This window comes from Ochotona princeps, chromosome 11 (genome assembly GCF_030435755.1).
Source record: "Ochotona princeps isolate mOchPri1 chromosome 11, mOchPri1.hap1, whole genome shotgun sequence".
Lineage (NCBI taxonomy): Eukaryota > Metazoa > Chordata > Mammalia > Lagomorpha > Ochotonidae > Ochotona > Ochotona princeps.
In genome coordinates this window covers 40,766,673-40,790,421 of record NC_080842.1, presented here as the reverse complement: position 1 = coordinate 40,790,421, position 23,749 = coordinate 40,766,673, and the positions used below count along the sequence as shown (strand labels likewise).

General features: G+C 37.8%; 1 protein-coding gene across 10 annotated transcripts in view; it reads right to left on the bottom strand.

Annotated features, from left to right (window-relative positions):
- HMBOX1 (homeobox containing 1) overlaps window positions 1-23,749 on the bottom strand; it is a 164,446-nt gene that overhangs the window by 93,877 nt on the left and 46,820 nt on the right. For all 10 annotated transcript variants that reach the window (XM_058670083.1, XM_036496896.2, XM_004579096.4 and 7 more), the window contains exon 2: window positions 7,209-7,288. In XM_058670083.1, coding sequence (XP_058526066.1) covers window positions 7,209-7,231 — 23 coding nt within the window. In that variant the 5' untranslated portion in view covers window positions 7,232-7,288. The remainder of the gene's footprint in view (window positions 1-7,208; window positions 7,289-23,749) is intronic.

Here is a 23,749-nt window from a genome sequence, read left to right as displayed (position 1 = left end):
GCCTTTTTTTTTTTTTTTTTTTTTGGTTGTTGTCTGTTTCACTATAGATGTAGATTACAGGTCAGTTACTCATTCTACTGATATATTCTTGGGTTGTTTCTAATTATTTCCGCTATTACAAATGCTTCTGTTTATTTTATCTGTACTCTACTAAATCTTCTTTCTCTTCTATAGTGCAAGGGATAAGTGGAAGTAAAAGCTAAGCTCATTTCAGCAAAAAAAAATTTTTTTTAAATAAATCTATAATGAAGTGTCTTTGAAAAGCTCAAAGTGATAACTGATGTGATGGTTCAACTGGCCAGTACTCTGCCTGCAAATGTAGACATTCCATATGGGCACTGGTTTGCGTCCTGGCTGCTTCACTTCCCATCCAGCATCCTGTCTGTGGTCTGGAAAATTAGTGGAGTCTGGCTCAAGTCTTTGGGACTCTGTATCCATGTGGGAGACCCAGAAGAGGATCCTGGCTCCTGGCTTCAGATAGGCTTAGCTCTAGTTGTTTAAACCATTTTGAAAGTATACCAGCAGATGCAATATCTTTCTCTATTTCTCTTCTCTCTGTAAAATATGACTTTCCAATAAAACTAAATAAAAACTCAAAATGCCTAATATGAAAAAAGTGTCCATACATTTCCTATCCTCATATCATCAACTGCTAAGAAGAAATGAGAAAATTTTTGACTAGAATGATTAATTTTCGTTTCCTCCTGAAGAATAGCAAAGATTTATACATCTTGTTTAATGCAAATGATCTATTATAAGCTGTTATATAGTTTTGGTAGTTTTCTAAGTCTTAATCTGGGTGCATAAATTACACAGCTGCATTTACTTTGGAAATCCATCAAGTTGCACAGTATTGGTTTCTGTACTTAAGTAGTATATTCGTATTATACCTAAGTGAAAAATTGATTGAAAAGGCTATGTGAGCATTTCTCTAATGACTTATAAGAAATACTTAACAATTTAGAGTCTGTTTTAATCCTAAGAGTTCTTTTTAAAAGTAGCTGCCAAATCCTTTTTAACAATTGAAGTAATTGAATCTTTAATTTACAAGTTTGGCAAAACCAGACTTCTGTACATCATTCTCCACTGAAAATGAAGTAAACCTGTCCCATTGTTTCATGCTATCAAAATACTTCCCAGAGGCAGGCATTTGGCATAATAGCATTTCAGATGCTTCTTGGGAGGCCTGTATCCTATATCAGAATCCCTGGATTCACGTCCCAACTCTGCTTCTAATTTTAGTTTCCTACTATTGCACACCCTGGCATGCCGGGGTGATGACACAAACAGCTGAGTCGCTTCCATGATTTTGGAAGCCCTGAACTGAGGCCTCAGACTATGGCTTTGGCCGAGCCCAGTCCCAGCTGTTGCAGGCATTTGGTGAGTAAACCAACAGATGGGAGAATCCTCTCTATGGCCAATGAAGTGAGCACACCGAGAAGCCAAACTTCTTATTGCTTAATAAGTTTTAGTTAGACAACAGAAAAGATAATCATTATAACTGTGCTTACGTATAGGAAGATATTAGTCTGATAAATTCCTCATTATGCTGAAGCAGTTAGCTTGTTGGAAAATCAGGCAGGCATACTTAAAGTATGCAAAGTAGAGAAACTCACAAAGCTCTTTAGCAGTCACATTCCTTGTTCTAATAATTCTTATGTTCCTGTTACATCCCTGATCCTCTGGTTGTTTTATTTTTTATGTTTTAGGTTGTTTCAATTACATGTCTCTAACTCACACCAAGAGAAAATGTTAACACAAAGATATAACCTAATGCAAATATACCCACAAATGCTGGAATGTAATCTATGATCACCAGAGTACAGATTCAAATCAGGCAAATGATACTAAAGATACTGTATTTTTCTGAAAAAAACAAAAAAAACACTGAGATTAAAAGCTCTCTTAGATCTGAGAATAAGATTTCAGTTTATTAACATAAAGAACACAGATACTCTGGCACTTCCACATTTACATATCATGATTTACCCAGTTTAACCACATACTCAGGAAATTATGACAGTGAGTGACCTACAAAGGTTATCCAAATTCATGATATCAGCAATTCTTTTGTAAAAGTAAAAGATAACATGTAAGAATGGAATTAATTTTCTAATGCACAAGGATTATTAACAGGATAAGGAACATATTTCAGTTTAAATTACCAATCTGGCCCAATAATTGAAAATAATGTAAAAGAAACTTCAACACTGTTGTGTCTCAAATAATGTTTAAAGCATAAAAGAACAATTACATTCAAGAATTATAGCTCAGTTCATAAGCTGATGTTATAAGGAAAGATTATCCTATGAGACTGCTATTGTAAACACAGTTCACAGTTCTTTCAACCTTTGAATGTTGTCCTAAATCCTTCTTGGTTAAGACATGAGGTCCAGAACGCAGTATTATTAACTAAATTCCACAAACAAAAGAGAGACTAACGCACTCACACATGATTTATCTTGAAAGCTCAGAGGCAAAAAGGACACTGCTACCTTAGTTGTGAAGTATCACAAGTAAGATTTTATCAGATAACAAAGGTTTATTTTCAGTTCTGTGCTATCTTTGAGGGTTTTTTTCCCAATCAGAGTGATTAAACAAAATAAGTTTGTTTTTCTTCTGCATTTATGCTATCTACTACATGATACAATACATTCTAGAATCAATTATAATCTTCATCAACTAAGAATGTATGTACTCTGGCTCTTTTAAGTTTTTCCAGAACTCTGCCCTCTTTCTCATTATCACAGCCACCAAAGGATGTCATCTGAAATTTGAAAATGTAAGAGTAAGAAAGAAATAAATTTTTACTGGATTTTAAGCTTGCATGTAGTGAAAATGACTCTATGCAATTCAAATCAATAGGAGAAAGAACTAAAGTATAAGAACAGAAATTATGTAGATAAATTATATGTATATAAAAAAATGTCTTTTCATAAGATGATGTGGTTTATCATGGTAATCCTCTACCTGTGGTGCCAGCATCTTATATGTGTGCTGGTTCAAGTCCCAGCTGCTCCTCTTCTGATCCAGCTTCGTGCTAAGAGTCTGTGGAAGCAGCAAGTGCTTGTGCCCCTTCACCATGTGGGAAACCAGAGGAAGCTCCCGGCTCCTGACATCAACCAGCCAAGCTCTGGCCTTAGAGACCATTTGGAGAGTGAATCAGTAGATAGAAGAGCTCTGCCATTCCTTCACTTTCTGTAATTCTGACTTTCAAGTAAAAGAAATAAATCTTTAAAAAATAAATAGATATAAAATCAAAAGGACAAATCTAAAATTATAAAACTTTCAGTCACATTTTCCTAAAAATTTTAAAAAGTTATTTGATAAAGAATTACAGAGAAAGCGATATACACGCACACAGAGAGAAAGAGAGAGAACGAGCAATCTTCCATCTGTTTGTTCATTCCCCAGACAGCTACAACCGTCGACAGCCAGAACCAAGCTAGAATTTAGTGCTCCCTTTAGGTCTCCACTTGGAAAACAGTGATCCAAGCATTTGGGCCATCTTCCACTGCTTTTCCCAGATTAGCAGGGAAGTGGATCCGAAATGGAAGAGCTGGGGCAGAAACCAGCTTCTCTATGGAATGGCAGCTGTGCCAGCTACAGCTTTATCTGTCATTCTGCCCTTCATCAGCTACAGCTTTATCTGTCCTGTCAGTCACATTTTAATAGCTTTTAAGTCACCATTGATTAAAATTGAGCTTTTTTTTATTATAGACACTCTCTACAAATTTATGGGGAAAAATCTGTTTTGTTGCATTAAAATGCTTTCAAGCACTTGCATAGAGTGCTATAGAAATAGTGATGTTTTGCTGTACTAGTAATTGGAGTGTATTTTCCCCTCTCTACTGTATTATGTTGTTTGAAGAGTCCCCCTGTGTGAGAATTTGGAAGATCTGGAGTCAATTTCCTTTCCCTTTGGCAAAGTCATATCACACCTCATGAGACTCCATATGTGAACTACTGACCTTGACTGCCAGACATAAAAGTACATCAAAAGTCTGAAAGACACAGTTCAGGCTATGACAGGACTCAGAGCAATGAACACCTGTGCCACAGCCTGCTAACACCTGTACCAGCTTCTCTGTAGATCAGCATTGTGTTGTTCAGGCTAACCGTTACTACTGTGAAGGTATGCTTCAATACACAATTAGCTGTTGCTTTCTAAAAGCCTACTTCCATCCTAACTGAGCAAGTACACTTAAATAATTTTGGAACTGATAATGTAGTTAATGAATGTTTTCTACTATGAGTACTTGTGTGGCTTCTTCATGCCAATCTCCTCCTTCCTAAGCATGTGAAACTGAGAAAATAATCCCTTCACACAGTGATAAATTGCAAGATTTGTGAAATCACATTTTCATCATCTTTGGTGCATTTCAATGGAAAAACAAATAAAAACATACAGTTTTTAAAAAGATTTAAACTATATATTAGAGAACTGGAAATTATACAAGAGGTGGAGAAATGTCTGACCATAGAAAGTCATAGAAGGTCTGTGAAGCCATTTGTTCTAGTCCTACACCAAGGCAACTACAGGTTGGACTTAGAAGTCAATAGAACTGTAGCACACTGATTTTTAAGTTTGTAATTTTGTATGGCCTACAAATGATGTTCTAACTATCCAAATGGCCCTTGACAAACAAAATCTTCTCTACTGCTGATTTAGGTAAAAAAACATTCATTCAAGTAACAATTATTGAATGTCTATTATTTGTTAGACCCTGAAGGAGGCACAAAGGAACAAATCAAGCAAAAATTGCTGGCCTCCAGATGCTTACATTCTAGTAGCTATTGAAAATATAAATTCCTTAAGCAAGGAAAAATATAACATGGTTACTTAGCAGAAACGTTGGCTGTTATGAACATATTCTGGGCCTATTTTAGAGAATTTCTACTGTACCATAAATCAAGGAAAGGGGGAGATGGAACTTGAAAAAAAAAAAAAAACGAAATAACAAGCGAAATATCTGATTGTCTACTTACTGGATTTTAGCACTGTCAACCAAAATGGAAGGAACATAAATGGAAACAGAGATGCTACCAAACTTTAGAAAATCCTCACGTTTAAAGGCATTCTGCATTAGACTCTAAAGATGGACTTAATGAGCTAATAGATACTTTATCTTCTCTATTATGTGAAATTCCCGGAATAGTTTTATTCAGAGGCCTATTTAATATGAACTGGTGGTAACAGTTCATATCATAGTATAAAAGCACTCTCTAAATAATACCATCATCTCAATTTGTATAGTTTGTCCTCAAAGAATGGTTAGTAACTGCATTAGCTAACAGGCTTAAAAATATTATCATCTCTAATAGCTAAAGAGAAACAGCTAGCTATGTTGTTAGGCATTTACATAAATAAAATATTATAATAATATTTATAACTATAGTAAAATATAAAACTATAGTAATAATAATATAACTATAGTAATATTATAGTAATATTCTATTTTTTCACAAGGAATTTAACATTTTTCTCAAATTGTTAGCCTTCCACCTGACAAATCTCTTTCCTATAAAGCAACTTAAAGAATCAAATAATTTTATACTCAGTTGAACATTAATGCCAAAATTTAAACTTGGAAACAGAAATAGTAAACAAGAATGTAAAAATTCATTGTTTATGATTGTTTTGTTTACTTTAAAGTCAAACTGGCACACCACTAGTTGATTTTTTGTTTCAAGATATATGTTTATTGCATATGTTTAAAAACATTTATTTAGTTATGTTATTACCCTATGATACAGTTCCATGGGCTCTGGGATTTCCCTTTCACCCTCTCCAAACCGCCCCCTTTGCCTCCCCCATGTATTACAATAGTACAGTCCTTCACAATTAGTCAAAAGTATTCTGACATTTACGTGTATCCTGACAATGTAGGCATGGACAATGACAGAGAAGAGTCCAGCATTATATTGTCAAGATACATTCAACAGTTTCATTGGGGAGTCCATCTTTGATTTGGAAGCAAAGATGCACAATGCATTGTATTACACATGATAGTCCCTACTACATAATTAACTATTCATCCCCTTAAATGAAAAGCCATAAAACAGAGAAAAAACAAAATTTACAACAAAATGAAGTTAAATAACATGATCATGAATGACCAATGTATTGCTGAAGAAATGAAAAAGAAAATCAAAGAATTTCCTGAAGCAAATAATGCTACTGTATGACCTATGAATCAGTGAGGAAATTAATAAGAAAAACAAAAACATTTTTAATGAATGAAGATAAAAACAAAAATATCAAAACCCATGAGATGTAGCCAAAGCAGTATTGAAAGAGCTATTGATCTTATACTTTGCATGAAGATTGCCTTATATGAGAAAACATGTGATATTTGTCTTTTCAGGATTGACTTATCTCACTGAGTATGTCTCTAGTTGGGACCACTTGGTTGTGAATGGCAGAATTTCATTCTTTTTAATGGCTGAGTAGTATTCCATGGAGTAGATGTATCACAATTTCTTTATCCACTCCTCTTTGGATGGGCATCTGGGTTGCTTCCATATCTTTGCTACTGAAGATTGTACTGCTGTAAATATAGAAATGCAGATCCCTTTCTCATATGCAGATTTAATTTCCTCTGGCTAGATTCCCAGAAGTAGAACAACTGGGTCACATGGCAGCTCAATTTTCAGTTCTCTTAGCATTTTCCATACTGACTTCCATAGTGGCTGTACTAGCCTACACTCCCACCAACAGTGAAGGAGAGCACCTTTCCCCCTACATCCACGCCAGCAGGTGCTGTTACTATATCTCTGAATGTAGGCCAATCTCACTGGAGTTAGGTGGAACCCCAACGTGGTTTTCACTTATACTTCTCTGACAGCTAGAGAGTCTGGGCAGTGTTCATATGTCTATTACCCATTTGAATTTGTTCTTTTTAAAATGTCTGTTCATTTCTTTTGCCCATTTCTTCACAGGGTTGTTTGTTTTGCTGTTGCTGAGTTTCTGAAGCTGTTTAAATACTGAATATTAGTCTGTTATCGATTGTATAGTGTGCAAAGATTTTCTCCCATTCTGTTGGTTGCTTTTTCACTTTGCTGATAGTCTCCTATGACAGTTTATTCCTTCTGTAAAAGTCCTCAACTGCAAAAATGTCTGTTCTTAAATGTGTATAATAAAAATGATTTCTTAAACTTATTAATATCAATAAGAAGCTAAACATTGAGAAAGACTTAATACTTACACCACTGGAAAAGAACTGAGCATACTTTACATGAGGCAGATCAATATCCGTTCCAGAGATGAGCAATGTTATTTATCATTCTGCAGAAATAAGACAGAAAATTGAAACATACTTGTTATATAATGCTGGATAAAAAAGTTTAGGTACATAAATTAAGGATATTAATACTTCACATTTGCTAATCATGTTCTTTAAATAATTTTGAAATGAAACACTGGTTTACAGTAAAATTATGAAGAAAAAAAACACTGACAAATGTTCAAACAACTGACTTTGAAAAAATAATAAAAATCCTTTAATCTGTTATTGGGTCTCACCCAAGGAAACAGATTAAAAAATGCAATGGGATATATATACTAAGGTGGCATTCAAGTAATTCCTAAGATAATAACATAAAAAGTTCATTTCTATAAAGTTCTCTGAACAACAATAACAAAATTCCCTGGCATGACAGGTAACTACAGGTCAAGTGTAGCAGAAATTCTGGTGTCCAGCTTCAATTTTATTACTTAATTTATATATTACATAATCTTGAATGACTTAGTTTCTTGATGTGAAATTTTCTACACTAGCTAAGCAGGACTACAGGATATCTACTTCAAAGAGTCAATAAAGAAGCAAAAAAGTGTTAAGTGGAGGCAACGGAGCACTTTTCCAAACTATCAAGTGGTAAGAGCAAATGCAACCTGTTAAAAAGAGATGAATCCCCTTAGGGCCAGGATCCCATATGGGCGCTGATTCTAATCCTGGCAGCTCCACTTCCTATCCAGCTCCCTGCTTGTGGCCTGGGAAAACAGTGGAGGACGGCCCAAAGCCTTGGGACCCTGCACCCACGTGGGAGACCCAGAAGAGGTTCCAGGTTCCTGGCTTCGGATTGGCTCAGCTGCAGCAGTTGCGCTCACTTGGGGAGTGAATCATTGGACAGAAGATCTTCCTCTCTGTCTCTCTTCCTCTCTGTATATATGACTTTGTAATAAAAATAAAATAAATCTTCAAAAAAAAAAAAAGAGAGAGAGATGAATCCCCTTGTATTTACTTGACGGAGTGAGCCTAACACTTATATCTTCTGATTCATATTCTATTGCTGTAGTTACCATTCAGATACTTTGATCCCTTCCCAAGACAGACATAGATCTTCACACATACACAAAAAAAGATCTATTCACAGTTTAGCAGCTAAAGATCACAAAGACGGGAAAAGACGACTATTTCCATTAACTCTAGGTTAAGCTATAAAGTAGGCAAAAGTGAAAACTGTTGATGTCAAAAACTCTTATATTAAAACACACATTTGCCAGTGAATTATATTAAGCAAGACTGAAGCACCTAACAGTGACTAATGACATATGTGAACCATGCAGGGTGAAGTTAGAAACCTTTCTCATTTGCATATCCTAAATTGTAGCATTAAATGAAGTTCCTGTTACAGTTAATTTTCCCTCCAAATTAAAAAAAAAGATCTGTCCGAACATACAAAGAAAATCTACTAAAATGTCTCCTGTTTATAATGAAAGCCAAAAACATAAAAAAGACACACAATTTTTTTTTAAAGATTTATTCATTTTATTACAGCCAGATATACAGAGAGGAGGAGAGACAGAGAGGAAGATCTTCTGTCCGATGATTCACTCCCCAAGTGAGCCGCAACGGGCCAATGCGCCGATCCGAAGCCGGGAACCTGGAACCTCTTCCGGGTCTCCCACGCGGGTGCAGGGTCCCAAAGCATTGGGCCGTCCTCAACTGCTTTCCTAGGCCACAAGCAGGGAGCTGGATGGGAAGTGGAGCTGCCGGGACTAGAACCGGCGCCTATATGGGATCCCGGGGTTTTCAAGGCGAGGACTTTAGCTGCTAGGCCACGCCGCCGGGCCCAAAAGACATACAATTTTAAGATTTCGTATTATGGGGCCTGATATGATGGTTCAACAGCTAAATCCTCACCTTGCAAGCAATAGGATCTCATATGGGCACTGGCTCATGTCCTGGCTGCTCCACTTCCATCCAACTCCCTCCTTATGGCAAGTAGAGGATGGTCCAAAGCCCTCCGACCCTGCATTCATTTGGCGCCCCAGAAGGAGCTCCTGACTCCTGGCTTCGGTTTGGCTCAGCTCTGGCCATTGTGGCTACTGGGGGGACTAAACTATTAGGTGAAAGAGCTGTCTCTTCTTCTTTCCATAAATCTGATCTGCCTATCCAATAAAAAAATAAATCTTAAAAAACGTCTTAGTATAAAAACCATAAAGTAGTGTACTAACTAGTTCAACTGAAACAAATATTGGATATGAGGAGAAAGGACATATCTAAGGAATAAAGAATACAAAAAAATACTTAGAGACTGCTATAGTTCATTGGCCTAAGTGTAAACTATGACATGCTTTTGGGGAAAAATATGGCATACATAAGGAAATACGAGAATTTTTACTGTAACCTAGTTCATCTTTATAAAGAGTTCTTTAAAAGAAGACAGGAATGACTGAATAAACTACAATGTATGTTTTGATCAATAAACACAATACTAATCATTAAGAAGAATACCTAAGATTTATTTGGTAGCTCTGTGGGACATGCACATTGCACTGCTGAGGAATAAAAAGCAAAATAAAGCAGTATACCATCACAAACAAAAAAAGGTTCACTCCCAACCCACCCAAATTCTTTAAGTGTGTTCATATTAATGTATTTATCTATATCCATAAACACATACGGGCATAAGCATGGGAGAAAAATCAAGTGATCAATGAGTATCAGAACCGGGGATGAAGACTGAGTAGTTGTGTGTGGAATATGGATAAGGGCGGATATATATGTAATATATGTAAGTAGTTTGGAAAGTTAAGGAATGAAGGAAGAAACAAATTGAGAAGAAAAATCACAATTGAAACCATACATGGGCATATTTACATAAAATTACACATAAGCATATATGTAAAAGACACATATTCAATAAAAAAGAACATTGGAGGATGGTGCAAAGGCATGAACCCCTCCTTCAGATAGACTAACCCACATGGGAGAACAAATGGAGTTCCAGGCTCCTGGCTTCAATCAGCCTCTACCGCCAATTTGTAGAAGGTGAAGAACTTTTCTTTCTCCCTCTCATTCTCTGTCACTCTGCCTTTCAGCTAAAATTATTTAATTAAAATAGAAAGTTGTTAGGAGTAAAAACTACGTATACCACATTGCCCATAGGTAAACAAGAACCCAGGACCCACAAGTAAATCCCCTCCTTCCTTGTTCCTCTGCTCCAGTGGCATTTTTAAGTCAGCGCCAGACAGATCATCATTTTAACATATAATTTTTAGCAACCTTCCAAATGTAGAATAGATTAGACAGGAGTGGTTGAGAGAATATAAAAAAGGCTTAACCACACTCACAAAAAACTACCTGAAAAGAAGAAAACAACTGAAAACAATTATATGTTGCAAATACAGAAAAGAACAATGACTCATCCAAATGTCAGAGAGATGTTTAAATTTTTTACTATGAACACTTTGAAAAGCAACGGCTAAAAGCAAAGTTTGCATTTTAGACTGTCAATCATGTCAGATAGTTTCTTCTCTTGAAAAATGCCAGATAAACCAGAGCTTAGTACATTCAGCTGTGACTTAGAGAGGCCCATGGAAAGTTTAGGGTAAAAATGGTGCCATGTGAGGAAAACACAGAACCACAAATATTAGAACTGAGAACTCATCAAGGTTAGAAGGCTAATGTCTCAGGTCACTTTGTGTCGCAGCAGGCTAAGCCACAGCCTGGCAGGAGTTTGAGACCTGATAGTTTCACTCCTGTTTCAGCTCCCTGCTAGCAGGCCTTGGAAAAGCAGCCAAAGTTGCCTCAAATCTTTGGGCCTTTGTCTCCCACTTGAGTAATGCAGATGAAGCACTTGGCTTAGGACTGGTCCAGTGCAAGCTGTCCTCGCATTTGGGGAGTGAGCCACAGATCAAAAAACCTTCTGTCCCTCTTGCTCTCTGTAATTCTTCCAAATAAGTAGAGAAAATTAAACAAAAATATTAATTTCTAAAAAAATGCCTTCAGATAGATTAATGCTGTAAATACCAATAATTGTTCCTCCTACAGTCAGTTCTGTACACAGAACTTGGTCAGTTCTTTACACAGAAATGGTCATTCAATCTCACACAGCTATCATAGGTGAATAAGACAACATATTACCTGCCCAAGGTCAACCTGTTGACGAACTTTTTAAGCTTTGATTTGCATCTTAAATAGTACATTTGGCTTCACTTTTCTCCAAAATGTAACATTAAGGATACTTTAAAAAATTATCAGGAACAAATGTGTAATTCTGATTGATCATTGTGTGTCAAGTTGAACACCAGGATTCATGATTATTGCAGATTCATACCATGGAGACTTGCAGTCCAAAAGAATTCTTACATACACTACTTGTAGCTACCAAAATGTTAGAGATACACAGATACGCATATAGTTTTTCCTATATCTCCAGAGTCAGAAAAGCTTACTGGAGTGTAACTGATAAAGATTTTTCTGTTATGGATTCTAAAATCGTTTGTAACTTCAACCCACTCAACTGCCTGGATCAATAAAGACTGCATCTTTTCTTTCCTCCTCCACAAGTCAGCCTTTCAAATCCCAGCATAATCTTTGCAAGTAGTCTCAACGCTAAAACCTCTAGCCCTGATTCCATTAGAAAAGGGCTTTCTCATTTAGCACTGTCTTTTAGATGCGCCTGTCAATCTTGCTCTTAAAAATGTAGCTCTGTGGTGCCTGTTCAGGTTCTGGCTGTTCAGCTTCCTTTCTAGCCCCCTGCTAGTGCACCTGGGCAAGCAGTGGAAGACAATCTAGATGCCTGGGCTCCTGAGCCCATGTGGAGAACCCAGAAGAGACCCCTGGTCATGACTCTGATATGACCATTTGGGAAGTGAAACATCTCTCTCTCCCTCTGACTCTGTCTTGATTTTTTTCTTTAAGATTTATTTATTTTTATTGGAAAGGCAGATTTACAGAGAGAAGAGAGACAGAAAGGAACATCTTCCATCAGCTGGTTCACTCCCCAAGTGGTCACAATGGCAGGAGTTGACCCAATCTGAAGCCAGGACCTTCTTCTGGGTCTTCCAATAAGGAACAGGATCCTAAAGGCTTTGGGCCATCCTCTACTGCTTTCCCAGCCCCAAAGCAAGGAATTGGATGGGAAGTATGGCAGCCACTGAGCCATCATGCTGGGCCCTAACTATGCTTTTCAAACAAGTCAATCTTAAAAAATAAAATCCTAAATTCATTAGATTATGCATGCTTATCCTAACCAGAGAGGAGTGCAGGCAAGCTACTGGTTTCCTTGACCTGGACCTGAGATTATATTTAATGCATCTTCCCATTAAGTCATTTGTTCCATACTAGATTTACAAAATGCTTATAGCTTTTTCACCTTCACTCAAGGAGCATTGATTGTGCCCGGCATGACAGCTTAGTGGCTAAAGTCCTCACCCTGCACGTACTAGGATCCCATAGGGGCACTGGCTCATATCCTAGAGGAACTGCTTCCCAACCAGTTTCCTGCTTGTGACCTGGGAAATCAGTTAAGGACAGCCCAAAGTCTTGGGATCCTGCAGCCACATGGGAGACCTGGAGGAGGCTTCTGGCTCCTGGCTTCGGATTGGAGCAGCTCCAGCCATTGCGCCACTTGGGGAGTGAATCTGCAGATGGAAGATATTCCTCTGTCTTTGCTCCTTTCTGTATATCTGACTTACCAATAAAAATAAACAAATCTTTAAAAAAAAGCATTGATTAAACATCTTATAACACAACTGACCCATTTCTTTCTTTTTTTTTTTTTTCAGTTTGCTTCCCCAAAAGCATCTTAAAAAGCAACATATTTGGGGCTCAAGATGCAAATCCTCCCCTTGCAAGCATTGGCATCCCACAAGGGCACCAGCTCAGGCCCCAGTTGCTCTACTTCCTATCCAGCTTCCTAATTGTGGCCTGGGAAAGCAGTGGATGATGACCCAGGTCACTGGGCCCTATACATGTTGAAGATCCAGAAATTTCCGATTTCAATCAATTCAGCTCTAAACATTGCACCATTCCAGTGAATCAAAGATCCTCTCCTCTCTCTCCTCTCTGTAAATCTCCTTTTAAGTAAAAATAAACAAAATTTTTTAAAGCAACACAGTTTCATTTTTGTCTTCAATTTCTTTTAAGGTTGTATCACTATTTGCACATTACATACTGCTAGTCAACTGCCTATGTCATTACTGCTTATCACATATAATTCACTCCTAAAGCAATATCTAGAATGTAATATGTGCTGTAATATTTGTAACTTATGAATAAAGGGAAACAGGAAAAAAATACTCATATTCTTTATAACTTCTAGAAAGGAATTGCCAGGCTTCATACTTGTCTCCTAGAGCACCTGTCTCTCACCGCTAGATGATCTTAAGAGTTTTATCCATATGTAGGCTTTTAATTAGGGAATCTCAACGGAACTTGAGCTGTGGTTATGCATCAAGGTGAAGGAACTCACCATGGGGGAGGGGTTTGGGGTGAAGGGGGGAGAATCCCAGTACCTGTGCAATTCTGTCATGTAATACAATGTAATTAATGAATAAGTGAATAGAAAAAAAAAAGTTTTATCCATAAACATGAGTCAAAAGAGCCATACTACTGACATGTAATTTCAAAACTTACTATGGTAATGTCACAGAAAATTATTACTTTGAAATGAGGTGGGTTTTCCTGTTATTCTGAATATATTCCCTATAATCTACTTTGTCCATCCTAAAATAATTATATACCCAGAAAATAAAATACATAGCTCCCTATTGTTAATAACTGGTAAATGGTAAAGTATATTGAATCATGCTTTAAAAATGTGACAAACCACTTAGCCCTAGATTACAGCTGAGGCATTAAGTCTATCTCCAAACGTGCATGTGATGTACATATTCAAACTGTAAGTACTAACATGTCCATCATTTTAGATGTTACTTGTCGCTTTATTGTTTCTGAGAAGAGTTGTAGCTATATACTCTGTAGTTTGATTTCAGAGTCATTAATATTCAAAACACCTGCATGGAACAACTATTATTTGAAATATACTATTTAGCACTGCCTTCTTGGAAGTTTCAAAGTGCTCCAGGAGGGTTCTTACAGGTAAATTTCACATGGACTTACTCCATTCTTACTGAATTATAGTTACAAATACATTACAGAAGGTAAGACTTTGTCTCCATATCAAGTTAGGACAGTTGTTGCTGAACTATGCCATGAATCAGTATTAATGTGGAAGGTCTTAAAAAAAAATCCACAAGATATCTTAAATTTTTATTGGAAAGGCAGATCTACAGAGAGAAGGAGATACAGACAGAAAGATCTTCTTTCCGCTGATTCACTCCCCAAGTGGCTGCAATGGCTGGAGCTAGGATGATGCAAAGCCAGGGTCTTCCCCAGGATCTCCCATGCAGGTGCAGGGTCCAGAGGCTTTCGGCTATCCTCTATTGCTTTTCTAGGCCACAAGCAGGGAACTGGAAAGGAAGTAGAGCAGCCAGGATATGCGCTGGTGCCCATGTGGCGTCCATATGGTATGGATGCAAAGTGAAGATTCAGCTACTAGGCCCTGTGGAACTCTTTTAGGAGAAAATCCTATCAGTCAACTTGAGCCTACTGAATCTAAACTAAAACCAAGAATATTTTTAATAGCTACCGAAATAATTCTTCATGTAAAATAATAATTTAGTGTACAGGAAAAATTCTAATGATGCAACATCCTATCTCTTGGGTAAAATACAATGTTCAGGCATAAATATGACATCATTACAAAAAAATCTCTTTTAACAGCTATCCATTACAATAGTCCAAGGTGATAACAAAATATATGTACTTACTCATAATTGATGACAAATCTAATAGCACTTAACAGTATGTGTACTCCAAAGCAATTCATAAAAGATACTGGTAAATGAGCAAGTCTCTACCCTCTACTCCTCATTTCACATTGTAAGTACTTGTCCTACCCCTTTGAAAATGGAATGCCTTCTTCCCTTTCATTTCTTTCAGTTTCTGTGAACAGAAAATATCTCCTATAATACAGAACAAGGATAATTCCATTATTCTATATTACAATAATTAATATACATATAAAGGTATTTCAAGAAGTTCAGTAGAAAATGGAATTAAAAACATAAGTTAGTATGGTGCAAAACATCTTTGGATTCTATGCACATTTTTTAAAAATACTATGTATTTTTTAATGAATTTTTGGAAGATCTTTCAAATACATTGATCATAAAAATATTTTGTACCAAAATAAAGTCATCTTTTTATTCTATCTTTCCTCAGACTTTTTGAGGCACTTGTCTTTTCCCAGTAATTTGCGTTTAAAAATCAGGAATGTTTTCTATCAACCGACACTGTCTCAGTTCCTACCAATGTGCTGGCCATATCATAAACAGTAACCGTATCTTTGTTTAGTGAAGAAATTTTAAAAACATATTGTCTTCTACTATCATTCAAACAAGATACTCAAAGGTGAAAGGAATAGATTCTGTGCCATGTAGTTTCAAAAAATATGAGTGGAAAATTATCAAGACATATGATAAAGATTTATTAATTTATTAGCTAAGTGCTAAGTTTACAACGAAAAATGCTTTGTTGGAGCTGGTGTCATAGCTTAATAGGCTAAGCCATTTGTGGCTAGCATCCCATGTTTAGTATCCTAGCTGCTCTGCTCCAGTCCAGCTCCCTGCTTATGGCATGGAAAAACAGCAGAGGATGGCCCAGGTTCCTGGGCTCCTGCACCCACAGGGGAGACCAAGAAGCAGTTCCTGGCTCCTAGTTTGGGGTTGGCTCAGCTTAGCTCAGGCTGTTGCAGTCACTTGGAAGTGAACCAGTGGATGGAAAATCTCTGTGTAACCCTGCCTTTCCAGTAAAAGTAAAAATACATTTTCAAACACAATCTTTTTTTTAAGATAAATAATGAATATTTGCAGGAACAAAGAAGTACACTACCCTGTAACTGAATTGCAGTCTATAATCACAGTGCTTTACTTTAAGTCAGTAGTCAGTAAATGCTCCTAGAAACAGTTAAAAATATTCAGAATTGAAATGTTTAACAATTCCATGTTTCCTAACCTACTGACAGTTCTCTTGAGTTCATGAACCAGGAACCTCATATAGAATGGCACAAACTTCCATTATCATTACAAATGATTTTAAAAGCCTGCATGAGAGCCCAGTGCAACAGCCTAGTGACTTAATCCTTGCTTTGCATCCACCGGGATTCCATATGTCCTGGAGGTCCCACATCCCATCCAGCTCCCTGCTTGTGCCCCAGGAAGGAAGTGGAGATTGGTTCAAAGCCTTGGGACCTAGCAATGGCCTGAGAGATCTGGAATACACTCCTGGCTCCTGGCTTTGGATTAGCCCAGCTCCAGCCGTTGCAGCCACTTAGAGAGTGAACCAGCAGATGGAAGGTCTTTGTGATTCTCCTTCTCTCTGCAGATCTGCCTTTCCAATAAAATTTTTTTTAAAATCTTAAAATTAAAAAAGCCTGCATGACTATTATTTTTAAATGGTGGAGTTGTTGGGGCGTGGGGATTCAGCATAGGGCAGGGGTGTTGTCGTACAGCATATTAAATTGTCACTGAAGACTTCTGAATTCTTTATCAGAGGAGCTCGTTTCTGTACTGGATTCTGTGCTTTTGATCTGCTTCCTGGTAAGGCAGACAACGGCTCAACTACTTGGTTCCTACCCCCAGGGAAAACAACGATGGAGTCTCTAACCAGTGGCTGAGGCTGACCTAGCTCTGGCTGTTGCAAACATTTGGGGAGTGAAACAGTAGAGGAAGATTTGTCATTCTACCCTTCAGATAAATCAGTAAAACTTATTAAAATAGCCTGAGGGGATGGTGGTGGGAGTGAGGATGGAGAGGCAACTATATCCAGTGGAGTAAAGCCAAGAACCATTTCTACTGGTACACATCTAGAACATTCTAATGTTGAAATCGAATAGGTTGGCCGGCGGTGTGGCCTAGCTGCTAAAGTCCTCACCTTGAACGCCCCAGGTTCCCATATGGGCGCCGGTTCTAATCCCGGCAGCTCCACTTCCCATCCAGCTCCCTGCTTGTGGCCTGGGAAATCAGTCGAGGACGGCCCAAGGCTTTGGGACCCTGAACCCGCATGGGAGACCCGGAAGCGGTTCCTGGTTCCCGGCTTCGGATCAGCGCGCGTTGGCCCGTTGCGGCTCACTTGGGGAGTGAAACATCGGATGGAAGATCTTCCTCTCTGTCTCTCCTTCTCTCTGTATATCCGGCTTTCCAATAATAATAAAATCTTAAAAAAAAAAATCGAATAGGTTAATCCACAGTCCCAATCCAAAATTTTCTGCTTATTCACATGGCTTTCAAGTCTCTAATATGCAGGCAGATTATTAAACATTGATCAATAAGTACTGGAATAAAACCTATACTGGGAAGACCTGATGTCTTCCTTCTCATTTTGTATTTTCCTTATACAAGTGGCTTTCCAGCACTTAATAAAATATACTTGTGTATAGCTAGGGTGAAAGATTTCATTACGTTACATTTTATATTAAGCTAGAATGGAAACTACCAATCATGTTTCACAATCACCCCAGCTGCAGATGAAAAAATATTCTGACAATAGACACTAGAAATCCTGACCGTCAGGTTACAGCTTATAAGTTACACAATAATAAAAGTCAAAATTCTAGGCATTTAGGAACTTAAGGGCTACTTAAATGCATGTCACTGGAAAATTTTGTCATGAGCTGAAAAGCATTAAAATGTGTAAAGAAGACGACTTCCTCAGTTGAACCTATGCAAGGATTTCCTGAGGGAGAAAGCATTAAATTTCTTATTTTCAGAAATACCACTTCAAGCAGTATACAATGGAATAATTGGAATTTTCTTTCCCAATATGTACTTTTACACCTCAATCCTACAGAACAATGTTACTTTACTTATTTATACATTCAACAAACATTTATTGAATACCTATAACGTTCCACATACTAGGTAATAAGGAATGAACAACAACAAAAATTCAAGCCAGAGAGAATTCATGTTATTGTAGTGAGACACACACACACAACACAGCATCAAATATAGATCATGTTAAGTACAACAGAAAAAAAAAAGCATAAAGATAGGATTGTAGAATTTTAAATAAGGATAGTCTGAGAAAGCTAAATCTGATTAAAGACTGATGAGCCACATAGCTACAGAGGAAAGAATATTCAAGACATCAAGACAGAAACAGCCTAGCAAATTTAAAAGTAATAACGAAAATATTGTTAGAGTTGCAGTAGAGGGGTAATGTATTAAAACATAAAATCAGAAAAGGGGCGGTGTCTCTTGGGAGGACCAGATCAAAGAGAAATTGGCATAATTCTAGTAAAATGCTAAATATTATCTCAGGTAATAAGGCTTAAATCAGTAGCCTTACAAGCAATAACCCAATTAGCAGGAAGCTTATTTAGGACTTGCTAATGGTAAAATTTTTGATAATAACAGATGAGATGTTATTGTTAGATTCGCTGACCACCAGGAACAGAATAACTCAGCCAAATATATGAAAAGAATTTAGATGGCCTTTGTTTCAGGGAACCAAGGTCACGGGCTTCCCTTCCCCATGCAGCAGAAAGGACAGATGTGAAGGAGTGAGCTGCAGAGGAAGAAGAGTATGAAAGAGACAGGGAAGGGGCCTTGTTAAACTCTCCTTGATACGGAAGCAGAAAAGAGGGTCGTGTTGGCCCTTGTTGGTGGGGGGATATGGGTCTGTGCCCCTCATTGGTGCAACAGTGTTTTCACAACCTGAGGGGCCCACCAGAACTCCACCATCCGTTCTAGTCGACCCATTAGAACATTAGCATATTTTATCGAATGAAGTGCTGCCCAATTTCAGCATTGAAATAAAGCCAACTACAATCTATAAGCTAAATTTTGTCCTTTGATGGGGAATAGATCCATTTTGTCAATGTATGTTTAATCTATATGGTATTCAAAAGCTGGGAGGCTGCATATAAATATTGAGGCTTTTGCTTTTTTAGATATGGCAGCATCTATCACCACCGAGTTTGTAGTCCTTCATACAATTCTCACACACAGGGCATGCACTCTGCAGTTCATCACTGGGCAGGGTGGCAGAAATCACTCTATCACCTGCAGTGATACTAGTACTCTATCACACCAAATAGCAGTTGCCCTTTGTCATTAATACTGTGTTTTTTTCCTGACATAGGCAGGGAGAAGCTGAGGTTTGCAGTTCCAGCCCACACATGTACCAGCCCCGGCAGGCCTGCACCGCCAGTATTACTCCCTTCTTTGCAGCACCTAAACTCCTGTTTTGTTGTACCCTGCTCAAACCACCTTCTACACACCACCCAAATCCCCCTTCCCTTCCATGTAGCAAAAGATGTATTCAGTGATGTTGTAAACTCAGAAGCAGTACCAATTACAAATATCTAATATGGCTGCAGGCTGCATCCTCACAATGATGTTTGATCATTATGTCATTATAGTAAAATTACCATGACCAATATTCTCACTCCCATCACACCTGACATGACATTTCTGAGATTTAAAAAAAAAAGGCAAGGAAACAGGTGGTATTTAAGTCTTGCTCCAACTTCTATGCCTTTGAACATCAATTATAACCCACCCCAAGCAAACATCCTCTATGGCTCCAAAATAATGAAAGCATGGCCCTGGAACCTTGTTGACAGCGACTCATTCTCTCTCAAGCTTGCTTGTATTTATTCTTCAAGAGTGTCTGAATAAATTTTGCTTCTCTGCTCACTTTTAACTAAGTCTTATCCTTTAACTCTTATGTGGATACAAGAATCTGCACCAAACCTAGTCAAAAGCCACTCCAGAACATTCCCACAATAAAGAAATAATTCTTTGTATACTTATATCTCTATGAGAAATGTTGATGGGATTCACAGCATGCCAATCCAAAAGAGGCACTTTGAAATATTAATTATTTTGAGTTCAGGGCATGTGAAAGGCACAGACAGAATGGCACTCTGACCTTCAATTTCTTCCTAAAAGGAGGAGATAAAGCTCTCATGTGGAACATGCCCTCCCGATACCAGGAGGAAGGAAGGCATTCTTATCAACAGAGACAGGAAGTCAAGGATGACAGAAATTTGTACAAACAAACCTTGTTAAGCTGACCCTTATCTGTTTAGTCACTTTTCTAAGATAAATTGTCCTGGTCCAAACCCTTTTGTGTTGTCACATTCTCACAATTCACTGCTCTTTGTTCAACCCAGTATGTAAGGGGCTCTAAACTTCTTCCTTGGTTCCCCATTTTTTCTTGTGAGGGCTCCAAAGCACAACTTTTGACTCACTAAATAAAATGTGTATGCTTTTCTTTTCTTAATCTGTCTTTTATGCCAGTTTAATTCTGAGCACCAGCTGTGAGTTGTATGAAGACAGAGGGGAAATCCTAGGTTCAATCAAATGAGAACTAAAACAACCAACCTTTTCTTTTCTTATAGCGGTCCACTTATTTATACTGCCTGAACACTACCCAAAAAATCATCAAATGAAAATCAGATGGTGAGAAAGCAAGCACCAAAAGGATTACTGAAGATAAGCAGGGAACAGCAACAAAAACATAAGCAAAACCCTTCACAGTCTAATATCTGAAAAGGTACTAAGCAAACGACAGTGCACATAACCATTAGCCTATCAATTACAGGTGATCAGAATTACCACAGCATTACTTGTGATGGCAAACTATCACAAACAATGTAAATAGCCACCATTAGTAGCTTACATAAATTATGGTATAACTATATAATGCAGCTATGAAAATACCGAAATTCATTATGTTATCATGAAACATACTCCGAGATAAGAACAAGGAAGAACACAGTTTATATATGATGTCACTTGTGAAGGATTAGAGTATGGAATACATAAATATATAAATAATTATACATAGATTCATTTTTATTCATGCATAAAGTATTTCTAGAAGGGTACAAAGAAATTAGTAATACCAATTCCCTCAGGAAGGAGAACTTGATAACTGAGGAATAGAAATAATGAGATTTTTTACTAGACAATTTTTTTTACCTTCTGAATTCTATAGTCAAGTAGTGCAAGCCTATTCAAAACTTGTTTTTTTAAAAGGTTAACAAGGTGGGTCAGTGTTATGGCTTGATAGGCTAATCCTCTACCTGCAATCACCAGCATCCTATATAGGCACTGGATAGTGTCCTGACTGCTCTACTTTCCATCCAGCTCCCAACTTGTGGCCTGGATGGTAGCAGAAGATGGCCCAGAGCCTTGGGATCTTGCACCTGCATGGAAGACCCAGAAAAGGCTCCTGGCTCCTGGCTTCAGGTCGGCTCAGCCCTTGCCATTTATCTCTCTTTCTGTTAATCTGCCTTTCCAATAAAAAAAGGAAAAAATATATATGTACATATGTATATATGTATATATGTATTTGTGTGTGTGTGTATATATATATATATATATATAAAAGCTAACAAACTGGTTGAGGATAACTAAGGATAACTAAGAATTCAGCAACTATCAGAACCCAGTGTAGCAGTGACCCCTCCTCCCACACCATCTCCATTATACGACTGTTTTGTGATTTCAAGGATACTGCAGATTTTTGTGGGAATGTAGAGGAGTAAAGAGTGGGTAGACAGAGTTCCATGAAAAAAGGACAATGGAAGACCTGATTCCTTGAACTGCTTGTAAGGCCAGAAAAAGTAAAAGGGTAGATCTAAAAAGCAAGAACTCTTTTTTTCTGGAGACTGAAACTGTGAGCACCAATCCTACTGCTTTGAGAATTAGGGACAAAATGTGACAGGGAGAGGGAAAGGTAGCTCTCTAATTGAGTCTTCTACATCCAGGGCACCCTGAAGCCTGGCCGCCCAAATGCACTGCAGACAGCATTCCCAGCTCCACTACTCTCCTCACCAGAGGACCTGATGTCCTGAGGCAACAAAGCACACTGGTGTTGCCAGAGAGGCAGCAGCGTGGTGTGTGGGGATGTTCGGGTGGGAGACCGTGGGGGTGGGGGAAGCCTTCCCAAGGAGGCTGCAAAGGAAAAATATGAATTTCATTTCTGAATACATATTACTTTCTGTTCTGGGACACCCAGAAATATCTAACAGGTCTCTGAAAAGGTCTGGAGGTACAGAGCTTGGAGGTAAAAGAGAGCCTTGTGTCATAAACATAAGAGAACTGTATATTCCATTTCTATCTATAGATGATGAACACTAGAAGCAATTATGTTACAAAAAATAATAGCACTATATACAGAACGAAAGAACAGAAAATAATACTCTGTTAAGAGAGTCAAAAGGAAACTCTTGCTGGATTTTTAAAAACTCAGGCTACTGTCCAGTGAACAAAATACAAAAGAAAAAGCCATGAGGATGGCTGGAAGGAGTTACTCAAGGCTCTGCTGGGAACCAACAGGCTTAGTTATGCAGCACCTACTTTCCAAAGTGAAATCTTTCAACTGCTTTAAAATGTTTCTTTTCTAAGCCATTGAAAGCAATGAGATCATGCTCTTGATTAAGTGCCAGCGTTCCCTCCCCCCCCCCCCCCGCAACCCAGATTGTTGAAGTTAAAAAGAAGAAAAATCGGAAGAATGAAAAAGAGTGAAGGTAGCAAAAACTGGGGTGGGGGGGGAAGCAGAAAGAAGAAAAACAAATATTTTTTAAAAGCTAATAAATTTTGGAATAACCAAATAGTACCGTTTTGATTTCTAAGTTGAGAACATCTCGCCTTTTTCAAAAAAGTATGGCAACAAGGTATATTTCAGTCCAATCTATTTTCCTAATCCATTTTATCCACAGTTCAAGTAAAATAAACAAATCCTTTTTGGTTCACCAGCACAAAAGGAACAGCTATGAACACATAGTTAAGTCATTTGTCAAAAATGGAGTGAAACCCTAAGTCATGTTGGACCATGAGAACAGAACAAATATGAAGGGTGGTCTTAGGTAATTTTGGCTCATTAGGTTCTTCATTAGAGGAAATGAGTAACAGTCACTATCACGAACAATGGATACTGAGAGATGTAACCTCTAAGATAAACAAGAGGTCAAAAACATAAGCCAGCGAGGGGTGGGGGGAATCTCAGTGCCTATAAAACTGTGTCACATAAAGCAATGTAATCAATAAAAAAAAATTATCTATTAAAAAAAAACATGAGGCAGAGCATCTCCAAATACACTTTTTTATGGGTTAGAATAAACAGCAACTCTATCCAAGGACTATACTTCACATTTATCATAGTGCCTTTCTCCTACAATAGTTATTTAATGCAGTTGCATATTTGGATACCATCCTTATACTTTGCAAAATACCTTTACATTTCTCATTTGATTCTCACAATGTCCTTTGAAGCAGATAGGACAGGTTTCATTCAGTTACACAGATACAAAAACAGACACGGAAAAGTCAAGTCCGTCATCAGCTAGAGAGAGAACGCAAGGATGAAAAACACCTATTCAATGCCTGTCAAAGATTTGTTGTGGTCTCGGCAAAGGTGCCTGTAGCAAGCGTGCATCA